Genomic DNA, 13,192 nt, shown 5'->3' on the forward strand with positions numbered 1-13,192 from the left:
ACGCAAGGTGTGGGAAAGACCAAGTGCAACACAAAGGGAAGAGGGGAAGGAAGAGGGAAAGTGGGAGTGGAGACCCCTAAGCAGATCTAATATTACCCTGCCTACTGTACCGTCCCTATATAGGTTCCACAACTATCGCAGAGCACGAACCTAAGTCCTGTATGTTCCTACAGCTTGGCCCTGGATAGGGAGGGGGAGGGGTGAGCACTGGTCAGGCACCACTACAAACTCAAGACAACAGGGTAGACAAACAAAGGGGATAAACTTAGCTTGAGCAGACACCAGAGGAGTAACGTCAACTGTCCTCCAAGGGCACTAGAGAAGAAGCTAGCCGACTGCTAGTGCTCGAAGCCTGCACAAAGGTACATAGAAGTATCACTGCTCATTCCCTGGAGCAAACTGAGTGTTTTTAACTCCCAGGTGTGTCAATCAGCAGCAGGAGCGAGGTTGCTGCTGGGTCCTAAAGGAAGAAGGATTAATAAGGTGTCCGTAATGCCAAGTGCAGTTACCTTCTACAGCCACATCCTGAGCGACTGTCTATTACACCTGACACACCCGTCACAATCGGTTCAAAAGATGCTGCGGCCGTGGATGGCTCAGGAATGAGCGGCCGTAGATGGCTCAGGAATGAGCGGCCGTGGATGGCTCAGGAATGAGCAGCCGTGGATGGCTCAGGAATGAGCGGCCGTGGATGGCTCAGGAATGAGCGGCCGTGGATGGCTCAGGAATGAGCGGCCGTGCATGGCTCAGGAATGAGCGGCCGTGGATGGCTCAGGAATGAGCGGCCGTGGATGGCTCAGGAATGAGCGGCCGTGCATGGCTCAGGAATGAGCGGCCGTGGATGGCTCAGGAATGAGCGGCCGTGCATGGCTCAGGAATGAGCGGCCGTGGATGGCTCAGGAATGAGCGGCCTTTGCAAGGATGGAGCCAGACAAATAATTTTTCTCTCATGCACCGTCTCTCAGGAGCGCTCCTGGAAACGGAGATCGATTCGGATGTCCAGGGAAACTAAATTGTCCAGTGTAGTGGGAATGTCTCGACCTGCTAGCTCATCCTTGATCCTTCCAGGCAATCCCTCCCAGAAGGCAGCTACTAGTGCCTCGTTGTATCAGCCGAGTTCAGAAGCCAGGGTGAGGAACCAGACAGCATATTGGTCTACTAACAGACTGTCCTGGCGTAGTGTGTGGAGAGATGGGGCAGATCAGGTAACTCAACCTGGCTCGTCAAATACCTTGCGGAACGCCTCCGGGAAGGCCTGCAGATCTGAGGTTACATTATCTCCTCTCTCCCACAAAAAGTTGAGCGACACCAGGATCTCTCCTTCAAGAAGAGACATTAGAAAGACTGCTTTCACCAGATCAAAGGGGAATGGGTGGGCCAGCAGTTCAAAGTGCAGCACGCACTGGTTGATAAAATCTTTGCATTGCTTCGGATCCCTGTCAAAATGTGATGGTGAAGATAGACGGGGACTGGAGCTTGACTTGCAGACTGAATAGTCACTGCCGAGGTTGCCACAGATTGAACCGTGGCAGATGTGGCGGCTGATGTCAGAGCGTCCAAATGAGTGTTAACAGTCCGTAGATATAGGATCTGATCTCTCTGATGGGTCATCTCATGGTAGAGGTAAGAGGCTGGAGGGGTATGAGGCTATGTGCCCACGATGCAGAAATGCTCTGGATTTTTCCTGGGCGTTTCTGCATCTCCCTGGCAGAAAAAACGCATGCGGATTGTACATGCGGATTGTGCATGCGGATTGTGCATGAGGATTGTGCATGCGGATTGTACATGCGGATTATGCATGAGGATTGTACATGCGGATTGTGCATGCAGATTGTACATGCGGATTGTGCATGAGGATTGTACATGCGGATTGTACATGCGGATTGTACATGCGGATTGTGCATGTGGATTGTGCATGCGGATTGTGCATGCTGATTGTACATGCGGATTGTACATGCGGATTGTACATGCGGATTGTGCATGCGGATTGTGCATGAGGATTGTACATGTGGATTGTATATGCGGATTGTGCATGCGGATTGTGCATGCTGATTGTACATGCGGATTGTGCATGCGGATTGTGCATGCGGATTGTACATGCGTTTTTCCTGCCAGGAACATGCGGATGTGAAGCGTTTTGATCATGCGATTTCGCATGCGGGTTGACAAGAGATTTTAGCATCACTTAGAAAGTGCTTGACAACTTGGTCACACTATATAAATCCATGCAACCGGCATATATAGTGTGACCAAGTTAATAGTTAAAAAAATAATAAAAATGGTAAAAAATAAACATTATACTTACCTTCTGATGGCCCCCGGTCTCCTTCTCCGGTGCGTCCGGTGTCTTGGGCGTCTCACAGTGGTGTAAAAGGACCTTCACATGACTAAATGACGTCATGGAAGGTCCTTTTACACCACTGCGAGCTGCCGGGGAGCCAGGACGCACCAGAGAGAAGACCGGGGGCCATCATAAGGTAAGTATAATGTTTTTTATTTTAAATTATTTTTTTTTACAGGTACTATGGTACCTGGGTCTGGAGGAGAGTCTCTCCAGACCCGGGTACCATCCGCACATTGAATCGCAGAAAATCCGCGTGTGCACATGTAGTCATGCGGATATTAAGTGCTTCAATGCAAGTCAATGGCGGCGAAAACGCCGCGATTACGCAAAATTAATGGTAGTACAGCACATGCGGATTATCATTGGGGAACATTGCAGACCTTCTACCACGCGTTTAAGCGTTGTGGCAGAATTGCCGCTGAAGAAATGCTTAAAAAACGCATCGTGGGCACACAGCCTGAGAGTCAACGGGTTCCATGCCTTAGCAAACTGTTACGCACATGGCTGTGGAAACACTGTGCCACAATCCGGGGAGAGCCTGCAGGGGTGTAACTAAGCAATCACCTGGTTCTTGACTAGATGGTCTGGTTAGACTTGAACCCAGGGGACGCCAGGAGCTACTCCAGGACAGACCGCGGAGCCATGGCAGCTGACCCCCAAAGTGGCACGCAAGCAAGACCGGCCAGGAAATGGTTAACAAGGGGACATGAGGCTGGTAGGCAGGACAGATTCCATATCAGGACTGCACGGTTGGTAGACAGGACTAGTGCTGGATCAGGAACGGATAGGATAAGCTCAGGAACTCAGGACGGACTCGAATATAGGATCACAGCTGCAGGTTCAGACTGGACTGGTGCGGTAGAGGTGTGGACAAGACTGATCAGGTTTAGGACTTGATAAAGGCAAGGCGGGCTCAGGAACAGGTTACAGCAGTATGGACAGGATCAAATTTAGACAGGGCAGGCAGGACGGACGGACAGGATCAGGGAGCACAGGTACTGGACCTTACAACTAGGTAGCAGGAAAAACACGGATTACAAAAGTTGCAAAGGCATCTACCAATAGGTGAGGGTGCCTTAAATATCAGACGCCTCCCAGCTATTAGCTGGGGATGTTTTCAGAAGCAAGCTTGCTGCCCCTTTAAGAGGCAGGGAGCGTGCACTCCCTAAGCACACTCCCAGGAGACCTGTGTGCGGTGTGCAGGTCCTGGGAGGAAATAGACCCCGAGAGAGTGCAGGCAGGTAAGTGAACACACCGGCATCCCTGCTGGGAGGAGGAAGGGGTCTCGAGCAGGGTCACGCTGGCGCTGTTCTAACACCCTCCCCATGGATGGACTGTATATAATGAATGGATTATTTCCCTGATTTCCCAGGACAATTGTTCTTGTGCACATTCTGCTCATGTTCCAGAGAATGACTTTCTTACAGATAGCTGATAACTACAGGACTTTCCAGATTTTCACTTTTTGTGTCTGTTATTTCCCTATTGTTCTACATATGTTCTACACTGTGCCTTTTGTGTATTAAATCCTAAAGCATGAATAGTTTTGCCTTGTTGCTCCAATGAACCTGAGTGTCTCCTTGAAGACTAAGTGGTAATTTGTGCCTGAGAGCGGTGTTCAGCCTGCGGGCACTGAGCACATTGTGCGCACCACTTTGGGACTTACCGCCCTTTGGGTAAGTGGTGGCAGCATGGCGCACCTTGGGTGTGTGGACTGCTTGAGGGCGCGTGGGTTTTCAATCTGGAGCCAAAGTGAGGGACAAGTGTGAGATTGAGCTGTAGACTGACATGGACCCCGTATGGTCACCCCCACCCTATGTCACAGAGGTAAAGTGAGGGTCTGACCGTTACAGGGCTGCAGAGAGGAGAGCAGTCACATGAGAGTGTCAGCGGTGTACATGACACTTCTTACCTGTGAAACAGAGAGTTCCTCTACAAATTTAGAGATCTTCTTCCGGGGCCCCAGGGGAATCCCCATCTCCTTCAGATCATTGACCGTACACATGAGCTGAGGGTGAGAGGTGAGAGGTCATAAACAAAGGAATAGAGCCTCCTTCATGTTCATTCTCATCACTCACAGGATACTGCTTAGATGTGGGAATAGCAATCGTCAGCAGTCGACCATCTGGACCCCCACAAATCAAAACCTCTGGAATCGCCATTTTATAAACCGCCTTGCTGGAGTATATGCGCCATATTGGTTAAAAAGCACAAGTCTCCGAATAAATTATTTCTTATCTAAGGGTAAGAAAATCAAATCTACGCCAGTCAATGGGCTGCACTCAGTTCATATGTGGAGGCCAATGAAAAAATATATAATAGCTGCAAATATGGCATGCAATGTTATTACAGAATACCCCCCCAGCTGAACAGATAGAGCGCTTACCAGAGACTCCGTGTCCATCCTCTCCTTCTCCAGCAAAGAGAGAAACTCTGCCAAGCCGAGTGACCCCAGCACCTCCTGCAGGCAGGGCAGGTCTCCTTGTGGCGGGCAGGCTTCAATGGACTCTCTGGGTTCTAGAAGGGAAGTCTGGAGAGAGATGGAGAGTCAGTGACCTGTGCCCCTGATAGATGCCAAGAACAGACAAGTGGGAGACACTCAGGGGTACGGCCTTTCTTGGGCACCAGTTACCTACTGCATTACAACTTTGGGGTGAAGGGTACTGTACCTGCTCAGACTAACCTGCTTTTCCACGGTGGATTCACCTTTCATCATGGCACTGCTGTCAGTAGTGAGGGATGATGCTGCCGGAGACGCAGTTATGTCTGTCTGGTTGGACAATATATCAAACAGAATCAAAGACCCTAAAAAGGAGGAGATAAGGTAGTTACAGTATTCCATGAAAGTCACCCCCTCCAGCCTGCCCCTCACACAGCTGATCCTGCAGAGAGTCCTACAGTGACAGTAAGACATGACTGACCAAGAGAGTCTTCTACAGCGGCGGTAACGGGAAACAAAAGCAATCTACAAGAAAGTAACACAGCAGCCATAATGGGAGACCGGTCTCATGTACAAGAAAGCCTGATACCAGCAGCAATATGGAGGCAGAGATTTCACCCTAAGCGGGCGATTTGATGTCCTCACTCCACGGTGGCTGTCCCTTATTAACCCTAGATGCCCCTAAAGGTACAGCCACCGTGGAGCGGGGACATCAGATCATCCGCTTAGGGTGAAAACTCCGCTGTCAGGCAGGTTATCAGTCACATCAGGGACCCATAGGGCAAGCCTGTATGTGAATCTATACCTATTATTAACTACCCTTCCCCTTTATATCATCTAAGCTGATTTTTATTATTTGTCTCGTTATATACTACTAAGAGTACTTTCAACTATATTAATAAAGGTTACATTTTTGGGGTTTTTTTTTTTCTTTTTTGGTCTGTTTTTTTGTGACATACCCCTTTTTGATTAATTGGGCTTCTGTGCCTTTTTGGGGTTTTGCTAACACAACCCTAACCCTAACACAACGCTAACCCAAGGGATCCATTCACTGTAATGAGGCAGCAGAGTTACTCTGGACTCCGTCTGGCCTCTGTTTAGCGGTGTTCTTTTTTTCAGAGGTTCACAAAACTGTGGCTGACGGTAATTTTATGCACGCCTAATAAAAAGATGGAATCCGTGGGATCACAGGCCAGACCGCGTCCACGGTGCCTCCATCTGCCTCATTACAGGGAGTCTTCCGTCGGGGGGGTCTGTCAATCACGTATTTCAAAGATTTACATGGAAACTCCGGTGTAAGTGCTCAGCGCAGAGCGCAGGATAAATGTGCGCCGAGCCTTACTGCAAACTTTGGGAGGCAGAATGAACAAATCACCAGCAGGTGAAAAATTGGTTTTATTTTTTTTTTTACTCCGTTCCTCATGCGGTACAAGTGACTAGAAGGCTTTATTCTTCGCGTCGGTGCGATTACTGTGATACCAGATTTATATCGGGTTTTTATGATTGGCCGTCACACAGTAAAAGACGCTTTTTTTCTGCAAAGACTAACTTTTACATCGCCAGCTATCATTTTTACATATTTCGACCGGCAGAGTCATGTGACGGCTTGTTTTTTGCAGGACAAGTTGACGTTTTCCTTGGTGCCATTTTCAGGCACGTGACATTTTTTGATCACTTTCTATTCCAATTTTTGGGACGCAGAATAAACAAAAAACAACAACTCAGGAATTGTTTTTTTTTCTATGTCATTCACCTTGTGGTAAAATTGATAAGGCAGCTTTATTCTTTGGGTCAGTATGTTTACAGTGATACTACATTTATATAGTTTTTTTTGGCGCTTATACACAATAAATACTATTTTATAGAAAAAAAAAATTTTTTTTGCATCGCTTTATTCTGAGAGCTATAACTTTATTTTTCAGGTGATAGAGGTGTATGGCGGCTTGTTTTTTGCGGGACAAGATGACGTTTTCAACAGTACAATTTTTATTTACACTCGTCTTTTTGATCGCGTTTTATTCCACTTTTTGTTCGGTGGCATGATGATAAAGATTTTTGCTTAGTTTTTTTTTTTACAATGTTCACTAAAGGGGTTAACTAGTGGGACTGTTTTATACGTCAGGTCTTTCCGAAAGCGGCGATACCAAATATGTGTACTTTTATTTTTTTTTTTTCATAATAATAATATTTATTTATGGGATATATATATATATATATATATTTATTTATTTATATATATTTATATTTATTATTATTACAAATTAATGAAATATTTTTTACAACTTTTTTTTTTTTTCTCACTTTTTTACTTAGCCCCACTACGGGACTTTCACTTTCTGCAGTCTGATTGTAGTTATAATGTATAGCAGTGCAGGATCACTGCTATTATTATTATTATTAATAAATTATTAATGTATATATTATTATTATAATTATTATTAATAAATATTATTATAGCGCCATTTATTCCATGGTGCTTTACATGTGAAAAAAAGGGGTATACGTATAAAAACAATTACAATGATCTTTAATAGTAATGAGCGAGTATGTTCTGTTAACCCTTTCGGCGAGTATGCTCGGGCCGAGCTCAGAGTAGTTACAGCTGCTCGGTGATATGGTTGAATCGCTCCACATGATTTGTGACTGTTTGACAGTTTTATTACATGTGAGGAAGGTGTAAGAAATAGACATCACGTGTAATAAAACCGTCAAACAGTTACAAATCATTCACACGGGAGCGATTCAACCATATCACCGAGCAGCTGTAACTACTCGGAGCTTGGCCCGAGCATACTCGGACACAACATACTCGCTCATCACTAATCTATAACAAAATGTTACAGCGACTGGTACAGGAGGAGCGAGGACCCTGCCCACAAGGGCTCAATCTACAAGGGATGGGTGAGGATACAGTAGGTGAGGGTAGAGCTGGTCATGCGGCGGTGGTTACTGCAGGTTGTAGGCTTGTCGGAAGAGGTGGGTCTTCAGGTTCCTTTTGAAGGCTTCCATGGTAGGCGAGAGTCTGATGTGTTGGGGTAGAGAGTTCCAGAGTAGGGGGGAAGCACGGGAGAAATCTTGTATGCAATTGTGGGAGGAGGAGATAAGAGGGGAGTAGAGAAGGAGATCTTGTGAGGATCGGAGGTTGCGTGCAGGTAAGTACCGGGAGACTAGATCACAGATGTATGGAGGAGACAGGTTGTGGATGGCTTTGTATGCCATGGTTAGGGTTTTGAACTTGAGTCTCTGGGCAATGGGGAGCCAGTGAAGAGATTGACAGAGAGGAGAGGCCGGGGAATAGCGGGGGGACAGGTTGATTAGTCGGGCAGCAGAGTTTAGGATAGATTGGAGGGGTGCGAGAGTGTTAGAGGGGAGGCCACAGAGCAGGAGGTTGCAGTAGTCGAGGCGGGAGATGATGAGGGTGTGCACTGGTGTTTTTGCAGATTCGTGGTTGAGGAATGTGCGGATCCGGGAGATATTTTAGAGTTGAATTCGGCAGGAAGTGGAAAGGGCTTGGATATGCGGTTTGAAGGAGAGATCAGAGGGTTACCCCAAGGCAGCGAGCTTGAGGGACTGGGGAGAGTGAACAGCCATTGACGTTGATCGATTGGTCAGGTGGGGGATATGAATGAGAGGGTGGAAAGATGATGAATTCAGTTTTATCTATGTTAAGTTTTAGAAATAAAGCAGAGAAGAAGGATGAGATAGCGGACAGACATTGTGGGATTTTGGTTAGTAAGGAGGTGTTATCGGGTCCAGAGAGGTAGATCTGTGTGTCATCAGCATAGAGGTGATAATGAAAGCCATGAGAGTCTATGAGTTGTCCGAGGCCAAAAGGTGTAGATGGAGAAGAGCAGGGGTCCTAGGACTCAACCTTGGGGGACACCGACAGATAGGGGGCGAGATGAGGAGGTGGTGTGTGAGTGGGAGACACTGAATGTCCGGTCTGTTAGGTATGAGGAGATCCAGGATAGGGCCAAGTCTGTGATGACGAGAGATGAGAGAATCTGTAGTAAGAGGGAATGGTCCACTGTGTCGAAGGCAGATGACAGGTCCAGGAGGAGGAGGACGGAGTAGTGTCGCTTAGATTTGGCAGTTAGTAGGTCGTTGGTGACTTTAGTCAGTGCAGTCTCAGTGGAGTGATGCGGTCGGAAGCCAGATTGTAAGCGGTGGAAGAGAGGGAGCAGGAGGAGAGGTGGGAGGACAGTTCAAGGTGGACATGTTGTTCCAATAGTTTTGAGGAATATGGGGAGGAGTGATATGGGGCAGTAGCTTGTCAGACAGGATGGGTCAAGTTCCCCTCCTCTTCTCTCTATATACTGCCCTATTGTACAACCATCAGTAGATTCAGTTTCCAGTACAATCTCTAAGCTGATGACATCAATTAAACACAGTCTCCTGACATCACGTCTGCATTACTACAGATGCCATTGTCTGTATCCAACATCATGTCCTCCCTCTATCTGAAACTGAATCTCTCCAAACCTGAACTCCTTGGCCCCAATTCATCAAGGGAGCGGGATCAACTCATATGCTCAAGATTCATTAAGACCCTCTATGTCTGCGTTCTCTTCTGCTTCCTCCCCTGGGCAGGAGCTGCGCTCCCCGGCCATCTTGTCTGTGTTCTCTTCTGTTTCCTCCCCTGCCCAGGAGCTGCGCTCCCCGGCCATCTTGTCTGTGTTCTCTTCTGCTTCCTCCCCTGCCCAGGAGCGTAGCTCCCTGGCCATCTTGTCTGTGTTCTCTTCTGCTTCCTCCCCTGGGCAGGAGCTGCGCTCCCTGGCTGTCCTGTCTGTGTTCTCTTCTGCTTCCTCCCCTGGGCAGGAGCTGCGCTCCCTGGCTGTCCTGCCTGTGATCTCTTCTGCTTCCTCCCCTGCCCAGGAGCTGCGCTCCCTGGCTGTCCTGTCTGTGTTCTCTTCTGCTTCCTCCCCTGGGCAGGAGCTGCGCTCCCTGGCTGTCCTGTCTGTGTTCTCTTCTGCTTCCTCCCCTGGGCAGGAGCTGCGCTCCCTGGCTGTCCTGTCTGTGTTCTCTTCTTCTTCCTCCCCTGCCCAGGAGCTGCGCTCCCTGGCTGTCCTGTCTGTGTTCTCTTCTGTTTCCTCCCCTACCCAGGAGCTGCGCTCCCTGGCCATCTTGTCGGTGTTCTTTTCTGCATCCTCCCCTGGGCAGGAGCTGCGCTCCCTGGCTGTCCTGTCTGTGTTCTTTTCTGCTTCCTCCCCTGGGCAGGAGCTGCGCTCCCTGGCTGTCCTGTCTGTGTTCTCTTCTGTTTCCTCCCCTACCCAGGAGCTGCGCTCCCTGGCCATCTTGTCGGTGTTCTTTTCTGCTTCCTCCCCTGGGCAGGAGCTGCGCTCCCTGGCTGTCCTGTCTGTGTTCTTTTCTGCTTCCTCCCCTGGGCAGGAGCTGCGCTCCCTGGCTGTCCTGTCTGTGATCCCAATTCATCAAGGGAGCGGGATCAACTCATATGCTCAAGATTCATTAAGGCCCTCTATGTCCGTGTTTTCTTCTGTTTCCTCCCCTGGGCAGGAGCTGCGCTCCCCGGCCATCTTGTCGGTGTTCTTTTCTGCTTCCTCCCCTGCCCAGGAGCTGCGCTCCCCGGCCATCTTGTCCGTGTTCTCTTCTGCTTCCTCCCCTGGGCAGGAGCTGCACTCCCTGGCTGTCCTGTCTGTGTTCTCTTCTGTTTCCTCCCCTGCCCAGGAGCTGCGCTCCCTGGCCATCATGTCGGTGTTCTTTTCTGCTTCCTCCCCTGGGCAGGAGCTGCGCTCCCTGGCCGTCCTGCCTGTGTTCTCTTCTGCTTCCTCCCCTGGGCAGGAGCTGCACTCCCTGGCTGTCCTGCCTGTGTTCTCTTCTTCTTCCTCCCCTGGGCAGGAGCTGCGCTCCCTGGCTGTCCTGTCTGTGTCCTCTTCTTCTTCCTCCCCTGGGCAGGAGCTGCGCTCTCTGGCTGTCCTGTCTGTGTTCTCTCCTGCTGTCTCCCCTGGGCAGGAGCTGCGCTCCCTGGCTGTCCTGTCTGTGTCTTCTTCTTCTTCCTCCCCTGCCCAGGAGCTGCGCTCCCTGGCTGTCCTGCCTGTGTTCTCTTCTGTTTCCTCCCCTGTCCAGGAGCTCCGCTCCCTGGCTGTCCTGCCTGTGATCTCTTCTGCTACCTCCCCTGGGCAGGAGCTGCGCTCCCTGGCTGTCCTGCCTGTGATCTCTTCTGTTTTCTCCCCTGCCCAGGAGCTGCGCTCCCTGGCTGTCCTGCCTGTGATCTCTTCTGTTTCCTCCCCTGCCCAGGAGCTGCACTCCCTGGCCGTCCTGCCTGTGTTCTCTTCTGTTTCCTCCCCTGCCCAGGAGCTGCGCTCCCTGGCTGTCCTGCCTGTGATCTCTTCTGTTTCCTCCCCTGCCCAGGAGCTGCGCTCCCTGGCTGTCCTGCCTGTGTTCTCTTCTGTTTCCTCCCCTGTCCAGGAGCTGCACTCCCTGGCTGTCCTGCCTGTGATCTCTTCTGCTACCTCCCATGGGCAGGAGCTCCGCTCCCTGGCTGTCCTGCCTGTGATCTCTTCTGCTTTCTCCCCTGGGCAGGAGCTGCGCTCCCTGGCCGTCCTGTCTGTGTTCTCTTCTGCTTTCTCCCCTGGGCAGGAGCTGCGCTCCCTGGCTGTCCTGCCTGTGTTCTCTTCTGTTTCCTCCCCTGTCCAGGAGCTCCGCTCCCTGGCTGTCCTGCCTGTGATCTCTCCTGCTCTCTCCCCTGAGCAGGAGCTGCGCTCCCTGGCCGTCCTGTCTGTGATCTCTTCTGAATCCACCTACTGGCAGCTTTGTCAAACCCATACTTGGTCATTTTTTCAATAAGGATAGTATGAGATACTTTATCCAATGCTTTGCTGAAGTCGAATATACTATATCTACCACATTTCCCTGATCCACCCAGTCAGTGATTCCATCATATTAGGAAATTAGATTAGTCTGCTATGACTTGTTTGCTACAAACCCATGCTGACTCTGGTTAATTACTGTACTTACTATTATTTAATATTTATTACTTTACTTAGGAGGGATGGAGAATGGTGTTTAAGTTGTAAAAATGGCCAAAGCGCTCATACCTCAAATTCTAATTGGTATTTTTTTTTTTTACACAAGATCCATAAAGTCCTTGAAGGATCTGCCTGGCCGACCTATTGTGGCCACCTTATGGCTCAGTTATAGAACCCTTATCAGAATTTCTTGGCTGGTATTTACCCTCCCTCCTATAAAGCGGTCATCATATTTAAAGGGTATTAGAATAAAAGAGAAAGAGATTGGTAAGGTGGTCATTGAAAGTGGAGACTCACTGTCATCTATTAAAGCGGTGAACCTCTATTCCAGAATCTCTTATATGTATGGTATTAAAGTGGTTAAAATCTATTAGAACAAGCAGGAAAGGCAGGGGTGTAACTTCTAGGGCTCTAGATTTCATCTCGGAACATAATGTTCTCCGATTTGAAAATAAATGGTTCTTCCAAGACACCGGGACGGCTGTTGGGACTTCTGGCGGTTCTACTGCAGCAATCCCAATTTTTCGCCCTTTGGGAGGAGAAGTTCTTCTCCATGATACAATGTTGGGTAGATTCCCGGATGACTAATGATATTATGGTCAGGAAACATTCCATCATTTTACATCTGAATTTGGCGGCAATGATTGGGGCCCATTGGGTCTAAATGTGACAATGACTATACTGCACTTCTGTGCTTTATTTTGGTTTTTAGACGGTGCTATTAATGAGGTTCTTGGGGGGTGTCGCCCCCTGCTGCGGCTGAGAAGGAGTGCGTCTCGTCCGCAGCAGGGAAATTACTTTTCTTTTATTGAATGGGAATATATTTTCCCTGGTTTCTCTTTGGATTCAGTATTATGTAAATGGACCTTATTGAAAAAGGTAATTCAAGTCTTTTTCCATGATGCAGCTTTTAGTATATGTTGTAGACAAGCAGCTGGCAGAATCTTGGATAGGAGGTGCTGAGAGGGTTAACAGGACCAATATCTGGGCCGGAGGGGTCTGTGGATGCCAGGAGCTGTGGAGGGCCGCGTATCGGGCTGTGAATACTCAGCTCTGTTTTCTCATATGAACGTATGGACTTTGTTCTTTACTTTCTGCTGGAAGTTTATGGAGTTAATAAGCCTTCGTGTTTAGACCAGAGACTGCATGCGTGTGTGAACGCTACCCTACCTGCAGCCTTAAAGCCAGCGAATCCCTACAAAGTGTATATGTGCTTTATATCTGTCCTCTGAGGAGGAGACATCGGCTGTGTGTATGTTACACGTGTGGATGTAGTGCTGACATAAGAAAGCGCGCTGTACAACGAAACCGCCGCAGGTTGTCTTACAATACTGCTATCCCCGTGCCCTGCAATTTATGAGGAAAAGCACAATTACACGGGGGTCTGACGAGTGCTGCAGGATCCAGGACCACTGGATAATG

The 13,192-nt window shown here is 48.9% G+C and overlaps 1 protein-coding gene across 1 annotated transcript in view; it reads right to left on the bottom strand.

The window, feature by feature from the left end:
- Positions 1–13,192, bottom strand: part of SEC23IP (SEC23 interacting protein) — a 208,178-nt gene that overhangs the window by 63,824 nt on the left and 131,162 nt on the right. The window contains exons 10-12 of the mRNA XM_073684597.1: positions 5,028–5,149; positions 4,731–4,874; positions 4,257–4,352 (exon numbers count right to left, since the gene is read on the bottom strand). Coding sequence (XP_073540698.1) covers positions 4,257–4,352; positions 4,731–4,874; positions 5,028–5,149 — 362 coding nt within the window. The remainder of the gene's footprint in view (positions 1–4,256; positions 4,353–4,730; positions 4,875–5,027; positions 5,150–13,192) is intronic.

The sequence above is a fragment of the Phyllobates terribilis genome, unplaced genomic scaffold, assembly GCF_046119375.1.
Source record: "Phyllobates terribilis strain yellow unplaced genomic scaffold, ASM4611937v1 Scaffold_5__5_contigs__length_657084704, whole genome shotgun sequence".
Lineage (NCBI taxonomy): Eukaryota > Metazoa > Chordata > Amphibia > Anura > Dendrobatidae > Phyllobates > Phyllobates terribilis.